The sequence below is a fragment of the Arvicanthis niloticus genome, chromosome 6, assembly GCF_011762505.2.
Source record: "Arvicanthis niloticus isolate mArvNil1 chromosome 6, mArvNil1.pat.X, whole genome shotgun sequence".
Classification (NCBI taxonomy): Eukaryota; Metazoa; Chordata; class Mammalia; order Rodentia; family Muridae; genus Arvicanthis; species Arvicanthis niloticus.
In genome coordinates, this window is record NC_047663.1 from 46,231,602 (window position 1) to 46,247,587 (window position 15,986).

Genomic DNA, 15,986 nt, shown 5'->3' on the forward strand with positions numbered 1-15,986 from the left:
TTGGCCTGTTTAGTCAGAACAGACACCAATGAGGACAGCCCACACTTCTCCACAGTCCCATTTCCCTGGAGCACAGGGTAGTCAGGGCTTTTCTTTGCCCATGCCCCTCCCTGGACATGTCACTCAGGTGGTGAGCACCCAGATGCAGCTGGGTTTGTCACTAGTAGAACATCTATAGGCTCTGACTATGTGGTGCTAGAACTCTTGGCCTGCTTCAGCTTTCCAAGTGCTGGGATTAACATGTGTTCCACTATGTCTGGTTTCTTCCCCCCCTCCCCCCGCCCGGAAAAACCTCTTGCCCTGTCTCTCCTCTCAAATATAAAACAGGCACATAGAGCAACCAACTGATATGTGAGGAGGGGCATCCATTACCAACAGGGAAATGGATTTATTGCTTCATAAAAAGAATCATGATAAAACTTAAAACTATAAACTTAAAAACCAATGCACCCCTCTTGGCACCCCAAGAGGTCTCAGACATGGTTTGTAGGGGTTGTCAAGGTAAGGTGTCCCACATGAAAAGCTCCAGTGCCCTGATGGAGTCTGCCAGCAGGGGGCACTGTGATCACACGGCCCCGCACAGGTCCCCATCATAAAGCAAGGCTGACTCCCATTTTGAGCCTGCTGTAGGGCTGGCTGGCTTCTGGTCTGGTCCACTCTGATAAAAGCAGCCCCCAGGGCTAGCCTTCTACCATAGTTATACATGCACGCGCGCGCGCGCGCGCGCACACACACACACACACCCACACCACACAAACACACACCCCTCAGTTACTCACTAATCCTCTTTCCTACTTAGGCTTGGCTCTTCACGTCTACCAGTCACAACCTTATTTCCACCCCAGAAAAACAGCTGTGGGTGGGTGGAAGGGTGCCCTTGTGGTGTCCCCTTAGTTCCCTTCAGGTTGTAGACTGGGACAAAGCATGCCAGCAGAGAGATACTTCTCCGGCTCCTGAGGAAAAAGCCTTGCCCATGGCTCTTGAGGCTTTGTGTAAATATTCTGCCCTCCACTGCTTCCCCAGCCTGAGACAGGGGAGCTTCTCCTCAGGCCTTCAAAGAAAAGAGGGGCCAGGGACCAGCCACAGGGGGCGGGTGGGGATGTTGAGATTACAAAGGGGTTAGCACCAACAACAGGAAGCGGGTCCTTCCTTCCTCAGGCAGCCAGACTGGCCAGGGGAGGTAAGGGGCCAAGCTAGGGAGTGCAGACAGTGCAAGCCTTTGTCCTCAGGTGGGTGTGGTTGGTGGGCATGCAACTCAGGGACAGGTAGTGTGCTTAGAGGATAGCAGGCCCCTCTGCTTTGGCAAGAGGCAGAATCCAGACCAGTGAGAGAGGAGAAAGAAAAAAAAAAAAAAGAGCTTGCTGGAGAGGTCCCCTTGGCTCCAGGTACAAGCCCCACGGAGATCCAAGACTCCAGAGCCCCTGGGGTGACAGCTAGGCCAGGGCAGCCCAGCTTCCTGCAGTGGGAGGGTCATTTGTCCCAGACCCGCTCCTGTCCCTCCACACCAGCACTCCATGGCAGGGCCAGGGTTTTTTGAGGAAGTGTGGGCTCCAGTGTGGTGAAGGGCAGGATCCAGGGAGCGCAGGGGATCCTCTGGGGCAGGGAGATGACTGCAGTCAGTCACTGAAGCACAGGCAGGAGGCCACAACTCTGAGGCGGTGGGTGGGCACTACACGAAAGCCTCCCGGTTGGATGAGCCATTGATCTTAAGGAACAGCTTGCCGTCTTCCCTCTTCTGTTGAAGCTGCCTCTCCAGCTGTCGCCGGTAGCAAATCAGGTAAAGTGGCAGGCAGAAGCCCAGCATGCTCATGACAAGCAGGCCCACGTTCACCTGGGATAGTGGGGAGTGGGCTGTGAGAAGGAGCTACATTCATGAAAGGCAGCACCCTCCCGCTCACGCAGGTTTGGGGAAGGGAGTCACGTAGAAAAGACTCAAAACTAAAGAGGAGGGTTCAAGAGGTCTTGTCTGTCAACCCACATTCCAGCATCTAAATTCCCCAGTGTTCCATGTACCACTCAGCAGTCTCCAGGGAATGGGCTGGGATTGGGACAACCCATGACACCTGGATGAGAATGCTGGTCTTTGGACGAAAAGCCTGGGATTCACCCCAGAATCAGATCGAGAGAGGCCATTATTCTCTTCCTTCCTGGCCACCATCCACAAGGGACCCCTGACTGGGTACTGTCCAACATTTCCACACTACCTTGTCCTTGGGCCCCACTTCCCAGGAGCAGAATGGAGAGACACCCTGACCCTTCTTACCCACAGAGGGTCTCCTCCGAGAGGACCCATCATGGCCAGAAACAGTGGCTGCTGGAGGAGAGCAAAGAGAGCACTGACCAGGGACTGCAGTCCTGTGAGGCTACCAAACTGTGTGGAGGGGTACCTGTTGGGGCAATGAGACCCATCACGGCCAGCACCATTCACAGGCTTCCCAAGTCCCTCACTGGCCTGCCTCAGGTATGCCTCAGGTAGGGAGAGGCAGGATCAGCCTCAGGAGGGTTAGGTGCAGGCCCCTGAGGCACCAGACTCTGGAGCAAGCCTCTCCCATACTCAGATGTGTGCCCTCAGCCTGTGGGTGTGGGGGCTGAGCAGGGTGGAAAGCATGGTGCCAGCAGAGTCTGCGGCTTGGGAAACATTCCCGGGGAGCAGGTTGGAGGCTGAGCCTGGCTCTGCTGTACCCCCTCCAGGAGCATTGCACAATCACGGAAACTCGGCATCACAGCTCTTACCCGACTCCCTCATACCCTGCCAGCCGCAACTTCCTCCAGGCCTGGGGGGGGGGGAGCGGGGGACAGGCAGACCTGGAATGACCCTGTAGGATGCTGCTTAAAGAGGGAAGGAGTTCTGGGCTTAACCTCAGGAACACCAGGCTCTGCCCCAGAGGTACAAGGGAACCCTGAGCAAGGAGCTATATTCACAGTCAGGGATGGTGGATGATGGAACTTGGGTTTCAATTTGTGGACCAAGCCCTGGGCAAAAGAGGGAGGAACAGCTGTGTAGGTTCTTGGAAAAGATGAAGGTTTCACTGTAGTTGGGGTCCAAGGAGGTTGTGGCCAGCAAATGGCCCTCTGAGGCCCCAGGTGAGGACAGCCCAGGACTTTCTGGGACCAGTTACTCATGTCACTGCCCCTGTGGAGAACTATTTACACTTAGCTTCAGGCATCCAGAACCCAACCCTGTCCCAATGAGCAGCCAGAGACAGTGCCAGGACTTGGCTGAACTGCAATGCCTGGGGCTCGAAGGCACTGACCCCAGCTAAGAGGCTGATTTCGTGTGAAATGCCAAGGCTTGTGGGCACCCAGCTGTCTGCCTACTGACTCACCTGCTGTCAGGTGTGGATGATGGCCTTTTCTGACACAGACAGCAGAAACATGTCCCCTGATACAACATGACACATGCCAGCAGGGCAAGATAGGCTAGTTCCAGGGTCTCACTGCCACCAGCAGTCCCCTCGGGTTAGGGCCACCACACCACCCAGAGCTTCCAGGACTTACACGGCAGCATATAGGCCCCCTACGGCAGAGTGGATGAATCCTCGCACAATTGTGTGCAGGACGAAGGAGAAGATCTGAGGGAGGGAAGGAGGGAGAGCAGAGCATGAGCATGACCCGACCCTCAGGACCTCTGTCCTTGCCCTCTGGCTCTGGAGACTCGAGCACAGGGATGGCAGCCACCTGGAGTTGGATGTTACCAGCTCTCTAGTGCAGGACGCTCTTTTGTTTTCTTTTTTTTTTTTAAATGTCTATTTTATTTTATTTTTTTAAGATTTTATTTACCTAGTATACAGTATTCTACATGCATGTATACCCGAACACCAGAAGAGGACACCAGGTTTTGTTATAGATGGTAATGAGCCACCATGTGGTTGCTGGGAATTGAACTCAGGACCTCTGAAGAGCAGCCAGTGCCCTTTACCTCTGAGCCATCTCTCCAGCCCACTCTTTTGTTTTCTTTTGTTCTGGTTTGTTTTTGTTTTTTGAGACAAGACCTCACTGTATATCCCTGGCTGCCCTAGAACTCTCTATGTAGTCAAGGCTGGCCTTGAACTCACAAAGATCTGCTTTCTTCTGCTTCCACAGTACTGGGGGTTAAAGTTATGTGCCACTATGTCTGACCTTTGATAAAACATTTTGTACCATTAAAAAAATTTAGTAGTCACAGCCTGATAACCACAAGCCCATATACATACATATATCTTAATTTTAGTTATGTGTATCAGTGCACCATGTGTGTAACTTGTGCCAGAGTTCAGAAAATTCCTTGAAACCGGAGTTACACAGTTCTGAATCACCAAATGGGTGTTGGGAACTGAACTCAGGTCCTTGCACAGGAGTACCCGCTGAACCATCCAGGTCCTCATTTTATCATTAAAGTGATGTAAATTGAAGCTGGAGAGAGAGCCCAGCAGTTGAGAACACCGCCTGCTCTCCAGAGCATCTCATTCAGTTCCCAGCACCAACATGGCAGCTGATGACTGTCTGCACCTAGGGGATCTGATGCCTTCTTCTGGCCTTTGCAGGCCATTTCCCACACTTGGGACACAGAGTTACACATGGAGGTAAAATGTCCATATGCGTGAAAAATATATTTTAAGGTCTTTTGGTTTTTGAGACAGGGTTTTTCTGTGTAGTCTTGGCTTTCCTGGAACTCACTATGTGAACCTCCGTGGCCTTGAAATCACAGAGATCCTCCTGCCTCTGCCTCCTGAGTGCTGAGATAAGCTTTTCAAAGACTTATTTATTTAAATATTTAATGTATATGAGTACACTGTAGCTGTCTTCAGACACACCAGAAGAGGGCATGGGATCCCATTACAGATGGTTGTGAACCACCATGTGGTTGCTGGGAATTGAACTCAGGACCTGTGGAAGAGCAGTCAGTGCTCTTTACCACTAAGCCATCTCTCTGGCTCTAGGATAAGCGTTTCTCTTTCTTTAAAGAATTACATTCATTTATTTCACATATGCAAGTGTGCTGTGTGGAGGTCCTGGAGGGGCCAGTGCTACTCCTCAGAGGTCGTGGCGCAGCTTGAAAGGCTGTGCACATGTGGATCTACACAGGCTCTGTCTCTTCCTTCAAATGCATTGCTGCCTTTTCAAAACTGACCTTCAGTGAAAACTGAGCTAAACCAAGAGCAGGTGGCTGTCTTTTGCTGTGCGTCTTCCCTCCATGAGACAATATGGTCTAGATAAGTGTCTGTGAGGATTTCCCCACCTGGAACTGACGCAAGTCTCCCAGGGCTTACTCTGGTCTGTACACCCAGTACCAGCATGTATGTGTGACAGTGCCTGTGGGTGTGCACACCTGTGTGCTCAACACAGCTCAACACCTGGCACCTTGTAAACAAAGAGCCTCTTCGTCTCCAGAGCTGGCATGAGACGATGATGTGCCTGGACTACGCCTAGTGGAAGCAATGCTATCAGGTGCATCCCTTCACCTTGTAAACCTGGGACCCGGTCCCAGACGGACTGCTAGAACGATTTCACACACCAAAGGGTGGGGCCAGGTGCAAAGTCTACTTGGCTTACAAACTTGAACAAGTCAGGTTTCAGAAAACTCAGAAATCTAGTGTGAGGGGAAGCATGGTGGTGCGTTCTTGTAACCCTAGCCTTTAAAGGGCTGAGGCGGGAGGATCAAGTCTGAGGCCAGCCTGGGCTACACAGAAACTCTGTTTCAAAAGACAAAAGAAATCTTGTATAAAGGAATTAAACCTTTGAACCCTGACACCAAGCCAGGCCCAGTCATTGTCTGTTCTCTCCAGGATCCCAGTCACGTGGACACTGCTGTCTCTGCCATTATGAGTGAGTGCTGGGATCACAAACGTGCACCACCACACTCTGCCTTGGCCAAAACCTCTTCAGACAACAAATTTCAACTGTCTGAGAAAATGAAAAACAATACAGTTCCAGGAAACAATGATGGTGGTACCCATGGCATGCAAGGTTCCAGGAAACAATGATGGTGGTACCCATGGCATGCAAGGTGCCTGAGGATGGAGAAGAACAAAGAGCCTTCTTGGAGAAGAGTCCTGTGAAAGAAAGCTGGTGTTTACAGCTCACACTCCTCAAGCTCAGAACTGGGGAGTGGTGGAGGCTAAGCAGACCCCCAGCAAATACTGGCAGATGGCCAAACTGAATGAATCAAGAATGAATGCACGTTTTAGCCTCTAAAAACCCTTCATTTGTGTCCCATCCCCAACATGGTCTTCCCTCTCCCCAAACATACCTGTAGAGGCAGATTAGGAATGAGGCAGGTCACCCCAAAACCCACAAGCAGCACGTTTGTAAAGGCGAAGGCCCGCATGGCATTAGTGACTTTCTGAATCTGCCTGTCTCGTTTCTGCTTCTTCTCACCTCTGTAGAGAAAGGGCACACAGGACTTAGGGTGGCGTTGGGGGTGGCTCCCTGGGGGAAGGTGGGCCATCCCCAAAAAGTCAGGCCTCAGGGATCCCAGTATGTGGACTGATCCCAGGCCACTCAACCACACCTTAGCCCAGCAGTGGGGTCACTCTCTGGGCTGCTGTCTCAGTTGAGTGGAGGCTGATTCGAATGGAAGCTCTCACAGCTGAGAAGACAGCTTCACCACCTCCATCCCCACCCTACCCCCCCACCCTTCCACACCCCCCACAACCCTGCTTAGTGAGCTCAGCTGATGGCAGGGAGGAGGAGGAGGAGAGAGTGCCCCTGCCTTCGAGGAGAACCAGCAAAGCCCCAGTGCACCAGTATCTTGCAGGAAGCTGGTTAATAAGGCAGATAATAAGCCAAATAAGGGAGTGTGTTGGTTTCGCCTTGTGGGACAGGCTAGGGTGAAGGGAAACAAACACACAGCAGATGGAACCAGGATGGCAAATAGCCTTTTGGCTCTAGGGCCTAACCTAGATAACAGTGAGTCTCTGTAATTATTTCCTTGTGGATTAACTATTACTGATTCCAGCCACGCCACCCACACTGAAACCTCATGAATGATCACAAGAACGAACAGCAAATGTGCAAAGGAGGGCAGCAACTCCCAGGCCTACCACTTTAACTATACCACCCTGAATGAAGACTCAAACCCCTAGCCATGTCCCCTCATCTGTAAAGTGGGTACAATGCTAACACACGTTGCATCATGGTACTGAAGCTGAGCTGAGACACTGTGTGTTAAATGCTTGGCAGTGGGCCTGGCACAATAAGTAACAGCCTGTCACGTGATGGGGGTTTGTAGACAACAGCATTTAACTCATCCTCTGATCTCAGAGCCCAGCCCTTCCATAAAGCAGGACTCCAGAGTCTTGTTTAATCTTCATAGTCAGCACATCGTTAGTACATTCGGTTAGAGTAGTCTACAACTCAAGTGAGTGGAATGAATCCCAGTGGCCAGTGGCTTTAAGCTAGGCCCCTTGTGCGGCTTGTGCCAACAATGTGAGTGCCAGCCTGCAGTCCTGGGTTTCCCCTGCTTTCATCTACACCTCAGCATCTCCCAAACGGCATCGTATCAGAAAATGTCCACAGAGGTGGGAATAAGAGGTGCTGAGCTTGCAAGGGTCCGCTCCTGCCCACCAGGCCCTGCCTAATATCTGTCTCAGCTATCCTTCTCTGGGGGCTGCAAGTGGGCTGTGGCCTACGTACTGAGCGCCGTCTTTCTCCTCAGGCTCTTCAGAAGTATCTTCACACTCTTTCAGCCTCCAGTCCATGATGTAGCCGATGACAGGAGCTGTCAGCAGGCAGAGCAGCTGGAGTGCTCCAAAGATGGAGGTGTAGAGGGCCACTGGGAAGAAAGCGCACGTCACAGGAGCTCCAGGACACGGCCTGGGAGCAGCTTGAGTGGACGCTATGGGTCCTCAGAGGTCTGCCTTGGAGCCTCTTGGTCACTGTGAGTGGCAGGGAACCTTAACTTCTCAAATCAAAGCTAGAACAAAGGCCAATTTTCTGCTCCAAGCCTCTGTTGCTTCCCCCAAAACAGCTACTGAAATCCAGCATGTCACAATGACCCACTCTCCAAAGTTTCAGGAAGTCACTCTGACTTGGAAACCACAATATCACCAATGCCCATAACCGGGGCTTTATATGTGACTGACCATCTTTTTATGCCCCCAGGAAGGCACCATTCCCAGAGACTCAGACGTCAGGGCTTCTATCTTCAAAGAAATTTAAAATTATAGGGGTGGGGACAAAAACCAGTTGACCACTGAGTGTTCTACCCTTCTCCCACCAGTTTAGTCAAGAGGGATGTTTGATATTTGAGGCAAGAAGCCTCTGGGCTGAGCAGAGAATGGTTAGGGGTGTTGTAACGTCCCCTGACAAAGCCCTGGCTTACCAGTTGCCATCACTTTGAGAGCGCAAAGGTGGAAAAGCAGAAAGGAGAGAGGTTAGTGGCAGAAGGTACAAAGGAGACAGGAAATGGGCTAGCTCACAACACATACCCCACTTCCCGAGAGACCCTCTTCCCTCAATGAAGGCTTTGCCCGCTACAGCTTCAGGGTTGGATGTGAAAGCGCTAACTCCTGGCTGCTGGCTACTCATCACGAGCATGCCGGAGTGTCAGGCCTGTGGCCCTGGTCTGGGTACCATGATGAGGAAGTGGCATGCTGAAGGCAGCAGGCCTGGCAGAATCGGAGTTCTACCATGTGGCCCTGTGGGAGAGCTGCTCTGTCACTGTTACCTCCAGCTGCACTCAGAGAGGAGAAAGGTCAAAGGATCCGTGCCAGGCACACAGTCATCTGATACCACAAATCTCCCTAGACAGCCAGGCTTCTTCCTTCAGCTCCCTGACCCCAGGGCAGCCCTTCTGAGCAAAGCCAGGCCTGTGGGGTGTTGGAAGATACAGACTAGGGGAGCATAGAGCCTGTCTTCTCTACTCTAGACTTCCCCTGAGCCCCTCTACTTCCAGAAGCTGACAGGATTTTTTGTTTGTCTTGTTTTTCTAGATAAGGTTTTATTGTGTAGCCAAACTGGACTCATACTCTTCCCGCCTCAGTCTGCCTAGTGACTGAGACTGTGGGAATATATCACAATTTTATCTTTTTTTTTTTTCTTTCTGTTTTGTCTTTTTTAAAACAAGGTTTCTCTGTGTAGCCATGGCTGTTCTAGATAGAACTTGCTCTGTAGACTGGGCTGGCCTTGAACCCACAGAGATTCACCTGTCTCTGCCTTCTGAGTGCTGGGATTAAGTCCACAGGGGAAGAAGAGAACCAACTCCTGACCACTGTGCTCTGACTTCCACAAGAGCAACAAGCATGTTTGCCTGTTGAGCTAGTCCCAGCGAAAGATTTTTATTTAAGTGAAATACCAGAAGATTAAGCTTCGTGTGAACGGAATTCCAGTCCCTGACTGAGGCAGGAGGATTACCTACTGACTGAAGCCAACCTGGTCTACTGAGCAAGTTCCATGTCAGCCTAGCCTACCAAATCTCAAATGAAATGTGGAAAAGAAAACACAACATAACATAAAACATTCTACTAGGTAGGGTGGCCCACACTTGTAGTCATAGCTCCAGGAGACAGAGGCAGGAAGGCGCCTGGAGAGGCTAAGCAGAGCAGCAAGCAAGGCCCATCCAAATATACTTCCCCCAGCCCATGCAGGCCTCCAGTGTGCTCTGCCACCCTGGATGACTTTGAACACCTCATCTTTCTGCTTCCACCTCTAGAGTGCTGGGATTACAGACAGTCATCACTGTGCCAATTTATGTGGTGCAGGTGTCATGACCGCTAAGAAAGCACTCTACCACGTGAGCCACATTCCTGCTCAAGACCCCATAGCTTAAAAAAATATGTTCCAGGGGTATAAAGTTAGGAAATTATAGCCGGACAGTGGTGGTGCACACCTTTGATCTCGCCAGCTCTCGAGAGGCAGAAGCAGGCAGATTGGTGGGTTGAAGGCCAGCCTGGTCTACAGAGTGAGTTCCAGGACAGCCAGGGCTACACAGAGGAGAAATACAGTCTCAAAACAAACAAACGAACAAGTTAGGAAATTATCATTGGATTAAACAAAGTCTTTTTCTCCCATAAGGACCCTGAGGCCATTACTGTCCCCACAACGACTTTTTTGCTCACTACATTCAGATTCTTTCCACTTTTTCTCCCCACTGAGAAGCCACGAGGCGCCTGGAGCGTTTTCCTCTGTGAAAGCAGGCCTTCCTGTCCCTTCAGAAAAACTGGTATTTGGCTCCTTGCAAGGACTGCCTTATCTTTCCCCCGGTAAAAACAAGTTAGCCAACAAAAGAAAGCGGCAGGCTGGTGAGACTGCCGACAGAGAGGATTTGCCCAGTGCTTGTCCTGCTTGCTCAGGATGACTAAAGCTGAGTCAGCCAGGCCCTGGGGAAGTACTGACTTTCTCTGCGAAGCAAAACCCCTTGTCAGCTCAAGACCTGCTGCTGTTTTCCTGTGGGTTATCAGTTCTGCTTCCCAGAGTGAACAAGCCTCAACTGGAGTACTTTGTTCCTGGAAGCCTCTGTTTTCCCTGGTTCCCAGGGCGGGACAATCGATCACAGAATGGGCCCCCACTGACCCCGAGTCCTCAGTTGGGACAAAGGTCCTCCCTCAGCCCCCAAGTTGTCCAAATGCCAAGCCAGTCCCTTCAGATCGGGATGTGATGGGCACGGGCTGGGCTGCTGTCTTCTGCTCGGGGTAGTGTTCTCAGTACAGACGGCCCCCAGCCCTCCCCACTGGCACTGAAAGCATTCACCCCCCCACCCTAAACACACAGCGCTATTTTAGTCCTCTCCCTCCTCAGCCGGGAAATCCCTGATGGGGACATAAAGGAACAGTCAAGCTGGCTGTGACAAGACAGCCCCGACAAGCTAGCACGGCCTCAGACAACTTCACAGCCCTACTGATCTAGGTCACATAGTACAGTCAGCTGGAGGGACTGGAGGGCTTTACTGGGCTGGTGAGAGTAGCAGTATTGCCCTACCCTGGAGGGATGCATCAATGAAGGCCCGGGGGACACTTACCTGTCTTCTGGTCCCCGCTGACCAGGAACTCAAGGATGCTGTTCATGGCCCCCATGTAGAAGATGAGCCGCAGCTGTGTGACACACATGGTAACCAGGCTGAGCAGCAGGATGGGGCTGAAGACACTGTGCATGAACGAGGGGGCTGCTGTGGGAAGAAGGCATGGGGCTCAGGGCCAGGAAACATGGTCCACCCAGCACCCTGCTGTTCTATGGTCTTAATACTCATCAGCAGACTCCCTAAGCTCTGTGGAACTCAGGGTAAAACAGGTACCTCCCCGCTTTAGGACAGAATAAGTATGCACTACCCACAGAGCCTCAGCTTATGATTCCCCATCAAGGGGCCATGGGGAGAGTTGTGTTTTGGGTACCTGCAGCATCAGGCTGGCACTTCACCTCCAGGTCGACAGTGGATAGACACAGCTTGTGGCCCTCCTGCAGGGCGGCTTGCTCCTTGGCAGTCCGCATGGAGCTGCCCACGCTCAGGCGGCGCCCCACTGTGGTCACCTGCTTGTAGAACTGCTTCCCTGTGATCTTGTGGTCAAAGCCTAGCCAGCTGAACTTGATCTTCACCCTAGCAGCCACAGGAAGGGTGCTTGTTGGTTGCTGCCTGGGACCCTGGCTGGTGTGAGGGTAGGGCAGACAGCGTGCCTAACTTACGAGTAGTCCATGTCCTCTGGTCCTGGGAAGGGCTCTAGGGGCCAGTTGAAGAAACAGTTGAAGAAAACCAGGCCAGAGCAGCCAGCCCAGACCACTAGGATGACAATGAAGGAGGCGCCAGCGTCGTAGATGAGCTGTCAGGGGAGGAGGCAGTATTATCAATGGGAAGCCAGAATGGGCAATGGGCAGGAGACAGTTGGAAGCTCTCACCGTGCTGGGCCGGAGAGAAAGGCACAACCCCATGAGCTGAGCTGTTTGGCTACTTGAAACCCATGTTCTGATAATCCCAACCTGTCTGAACCTAGAATCCAATTTGAACCAAATGTCAGCATCTTAAAAGGTGACTGAGTTATCGCTGTCATGTCGGTCTTGCTGGATCACAGTGAACAGTGCTGGCTAAGATTTTTCTGCTTCTTCTGAGGGTTTTTCCCGTTTTGAGACAGGTTCTCATGTAGCCCTGGCTGGCCTCAAACTCTTGAACCTCCTGCCTCCACATCCAGAGTGTTGGGATCACAAGCAGCCTGGCCATTCTGCTTGACTGTCAGTCTAGTTCCCCAAGGACAGGAAGCCGCCATCCACTGATGTTTCTCTAGCCTCTAAGTATACACACGCAGGTGCTCCAGACACTCAGGAGACCGACAGACACAGCTCCTTTGGCTCCTCTGTGAAACAGGTGTGATGCTACACTGAGAGCTTCAGCCAGGATTAGTGACGATCCGGGCGGAGGGCAGAGGACCAAGCATTTTAGCACCAATTGACACCAATTCTTTTTTCCTCTTCCCTACTTTCTTTTCTTAAGTACCAGAAATTGAACTTGGGGCCTCCCATGTGCTTGTCAACTACCAGTGAACTCATGGCCCTTAACAACCAACGAGACAAGTAGAGATTAACTTGTCCAGGTCACCCTTGTCCTCTCCATCCTCTCCTGCCTCAGCTTCCTCAGCAGTCCTGATTACAGGCCTGTGCCCCAGGCCTGTCTTGATCATCCCAGTTTCTTCCCAGACCCAACATGAGGGTCCACTAAGCACCTTAGCATGTCATGTTAAGCTCCCTAGGCGGAGGCCAGTACTTCTGCTTCCTCCACCATCCAGGAGCAGGAGGAAGTTCACAGTGTGGCGGGACAGATTCCTACCAGCCAACACACGAACCCCCAGGCTCCCAGCCTACACCTGAGCAACTCTCTCTGTCACCACAGCACCCTGAAGTGGGTTTCACCTTGATGCCAGTTTGGGAGGAGAGAAGAGCCCTTGGTGAAAATCTGACAGAGCAACAGAAGAGGGGAGGGACCTGAGCCTAGGAGATTCTGAGCCTAGGCTTCTTCCTGATGCCATGTGACTTCCACAGAATCCTGCCTGGGAGGGAAACAGCTGAACCAACTTGGCGGACAGCAGAGTTCTGGCTAACGGGTAGTGACAGCCCCACATCAACGGCTGGAGGCTCCCGGAGGCAAGCTCGCTCACCCCACTTTCCCTTCCCCAGGCAGTCGGGGTTCACACACCACAGAACAACGTTCAAGCTCCCCTCTTCCAGGGCCCAGTGGTTTTCTTTTCTTGCTCCTGTGGTGCCAGGTGCATCCTGCCTAGGTGGGAGGGGTAGTTGAGGGGCCACCCCTAGGGTTCACAATGATGTCTCTCTTCAGAGAGGCCTCTGCCCAGATGCTGGGAGGTGAAGAGACAAGGGCTGGCCACACCCTCACCTTGATTCCTGGGAAGGTAACTGCTGATGAAGCGTAGGATCCAATCATCAAGGCAATAAATGTGGACCGAAGGTCACCGAACATATTGGGCAGCTGAGGGATGGATGAAAGAGGCAGGCTTAGGTCACAGGTACCTTTTGACATTGTGACGCAACACTGTCATCTGCAAAATTCATACCAGAGAGCTATGCAATTGAGCTTACAAGAATGCCAGGAAGGTTCTAGGTAAGTTTATGACTTTGTGTTGGGCTGCACTCATAGCTGTCCTGGGCTGAGTTTGACTCGCCTAAGGGAGAAGGGAAGCGAGCAGCTAGCAATGGCCAGGCCTCACGTCTCAGCTGCTCTCCCTCTGTGGAATTCACAGCACAGCAGTCTAGGCAATTGCAATGAATTAATGGCAAGCTTTCTTTCCCTTCCCGGACCGAGATGGAGATAAGACATGATTGCACACTGCCCCACCACTCCTGACACAGGCCAGGGCCCTTACCATACATAGCTGCCATTTTTTGAAGGAGGTGTCACAGAGCCTTAAGTTCCCTCAAAGGGAGAAAGCCGTTAAAAATAAGAATCTATTTGGGGAAATGAGTGTCATTTTATAAATAAAAATATCAGAGTCCCAGAAAAACCAGATGTCAGCAAAAGCTGCTTTTGGTTTTGAGAGTATGTTTCTGGAAGGTGCCAATCACAGTCCTAACAAGACAGTGGCTCCCCAATTCCTGCCTGAGTTTGAGTGTAAGTAGAGGGTTTGTTCCAACCTGAGACTACCCTGGAAGTCACCTAGCACCTCCAGAAAGCCAAGATTAGGAAGGCTCTGGCTGGTTTTAACATGACCACTCTGAGCACAGGTGCAAAGCAAGACGTGGTCCATTTGAAATGATTTCAAGGCCAACCCTCAAAGATTCTGCAGAAACAGTCCTGCTAAGACACCACAACCTGGGCTGGAGCCACAGCTCAGGAGTTACAAGCACTTACTGCTCTTGCAGAGGACCTGGGTTTGTTATCAGGACTGACAGGGTAGCTCACAGTCATCCTTAACTCCAACACCTTCTGGCCTCTGTGTACTGCACACACCATATACATACATTTATACAGAGACAAAACACTCATGCGAATAAAATAGCTTAAAAAATGCAAGGCATGGTGGGGTCACACCTTTAATCCAAGCACAAAGGAGGCAGAGGCAGGTGTATTTCTGGGTTTGAGGCCAGGCTGGTCTACAGAGTGAGTTCCAGGACAGCCAGGGCTACAGAGAAACCCATGGATGGATTCCAACACAGCAGAGCAAGGCATATCCTGCCCATAAGCAGCCATAACTCTTCTCCCAGCTTAGGAGCTGTACCATGTCATCAACAGTACTACTGGTGCTGGGGACATTCTCTTAAGAGTTGTGTCCACCTATCTCACTAAATTCATCCAGTGTACGTGAGCCTAAGCTGCTCCTTCTCTTGCTGTCTGGGGTCCTTTTTGTTTAATTATTGTGACTGTAGCCTGCGCATACCCAGAAGCCCGGCACTCAGGCAGAAAGAGAGGAACCATCGGAAGCATAGCAAGACCCTATCGAGACTAGAGAAAGCCGCTGCCAGCCCATTCCTTGCTACCAAATGGGGTCAGCTGTGACATATGCCTGTCTCTCGTTATTTTTGCCTGGTTTTGCTCTTGACTAAATAAATAAGCAATGGACATACATCAAAAAAAAATTTTTTTTTAATGTCTATGCTCCAAGATAGGCAGAGGCAGGAGGATCACTACAAGTATGAGGTCAGTTTGGTCTGCATAGTAAATTTCAGACCAACTTGGCTACACAGCAAGATCCAGCCTCAAAAAACAAACAAACAAACAAACAAAAAAACAAAGGGAAGAGGCTGGGTGTGGCAGTGTACACTTTTAGTTCCAGGACTTGGGAGGCAAAGGCAAGTGGATCTCTGTGAGTTCAAGGACAGCCTGGTCTACATAACAATTTCTAAGACAGCCAGGGTCACAGAGACCCTGCCTCAGTAAATTACGGACAGTCAGACAGACAGAGTGAGTGAGTGATGGCTCCTAGGCAAAGGCACTTCCTGCCAAGGCTCACAACCTGGGCTCAACCCCTGGGACCTACATAAGGGATGGAGAGAACCAACTCTCACAAGCTGTCCTCTGACCCCCACAGGTCCATGTGCATGCACACACACACACTGACTAAGGTGGCCGCTGTAAGTTAGACAGTAACAAGTGTTGGTGAGAACCAGGAGAAACTGGCATAAGCGTCCAGGAGAAATACAAAGCTACAGCCACTTTGGAAGCAGAGCTGGTTTTTCAGACAGTTAAAACAAATAACCACATGACCAGGACATTCCACTCCTAGGTACATTCATTCCTAAGAGAAATAAGAGCGTTGCTGCACACAAAGGTTTGGGACAGCATTCTTCAGTAGCAAAAGATGGGAACAACCTAATGTCCAACAAGATGAACAGATAAACAAAAGGTATAAACACAATTACAGAACGGAGAGCTCGCATGCTACAACAGGTGTGGTCCTGGAGACTGTGAGCTAAGAGAGAACAGAGCCAGCATGGAAGCACACACCCGGAGTGTATTGCTCCTTCCAGCACCCACATGGTGGCTAACAACCACCTGCAACTCCAGTTCAGGGGGATCTGATGCCCTCTACTGGACCCCATGGGCACTGCATGCATGTGCTATACATACATGCATA

The 15,986-nt window shown here is 51.3% G+C and overlaps 1 protein-coding gene across 5 annotated transcripts in view; it reads right to left on the minus strand.

Moving 5' to 3' along the window:
- Positions 1–345: 345 nt before the first annotated feature.
- Slc43a2 (solute carrier family 43 member 2) overlaps positions 346–15,986 on the minus strand; it is a 40,127-nt gene continuing 24,486 nt past the window's right edge. For all 5 annotated transcript variants that reach the window (XM_076936301.1, XM_076936300.1, XM_034506260.2 and 2 more), the window contains exons 6-14: positions 13,292–13,384; positions 11,596–11,729; positions 11,307–11,509; positions 10,937–11,083; positions 7,615–7,753; positions 6,230–6,359; positions 3,499–3,572; positions 2,264–2,387; positions 346–1,831 (exon numbers count right to left, since the gene is read on the minus strand). In XM_076936301.1, the coding sequence (XP_076792416.1) occupies positions 1,670–1,831; positions 2,264–2,387; positions 3,499–3,572; positions 6,230–6,359; positions 7,615–7,753; positions 10,937–11,083; positions 11,307–11,509; positions 11,596–11,729; positions 13,292–13,384 (1,206 nt within the window). In that variant the 3' untranslated portion in view covers positions 346–1,669. The remainder of the gene's footprint in view (positions 1,832–2,263; positions 2,388–3,498; positions 3,573–6,229; positions 6,360–7,614; positions 7,754–10,936; positions 11,084–11,306; positions 11,510–11,595; positions 11,730–13,291; positions 13,385–15,986) is intronic.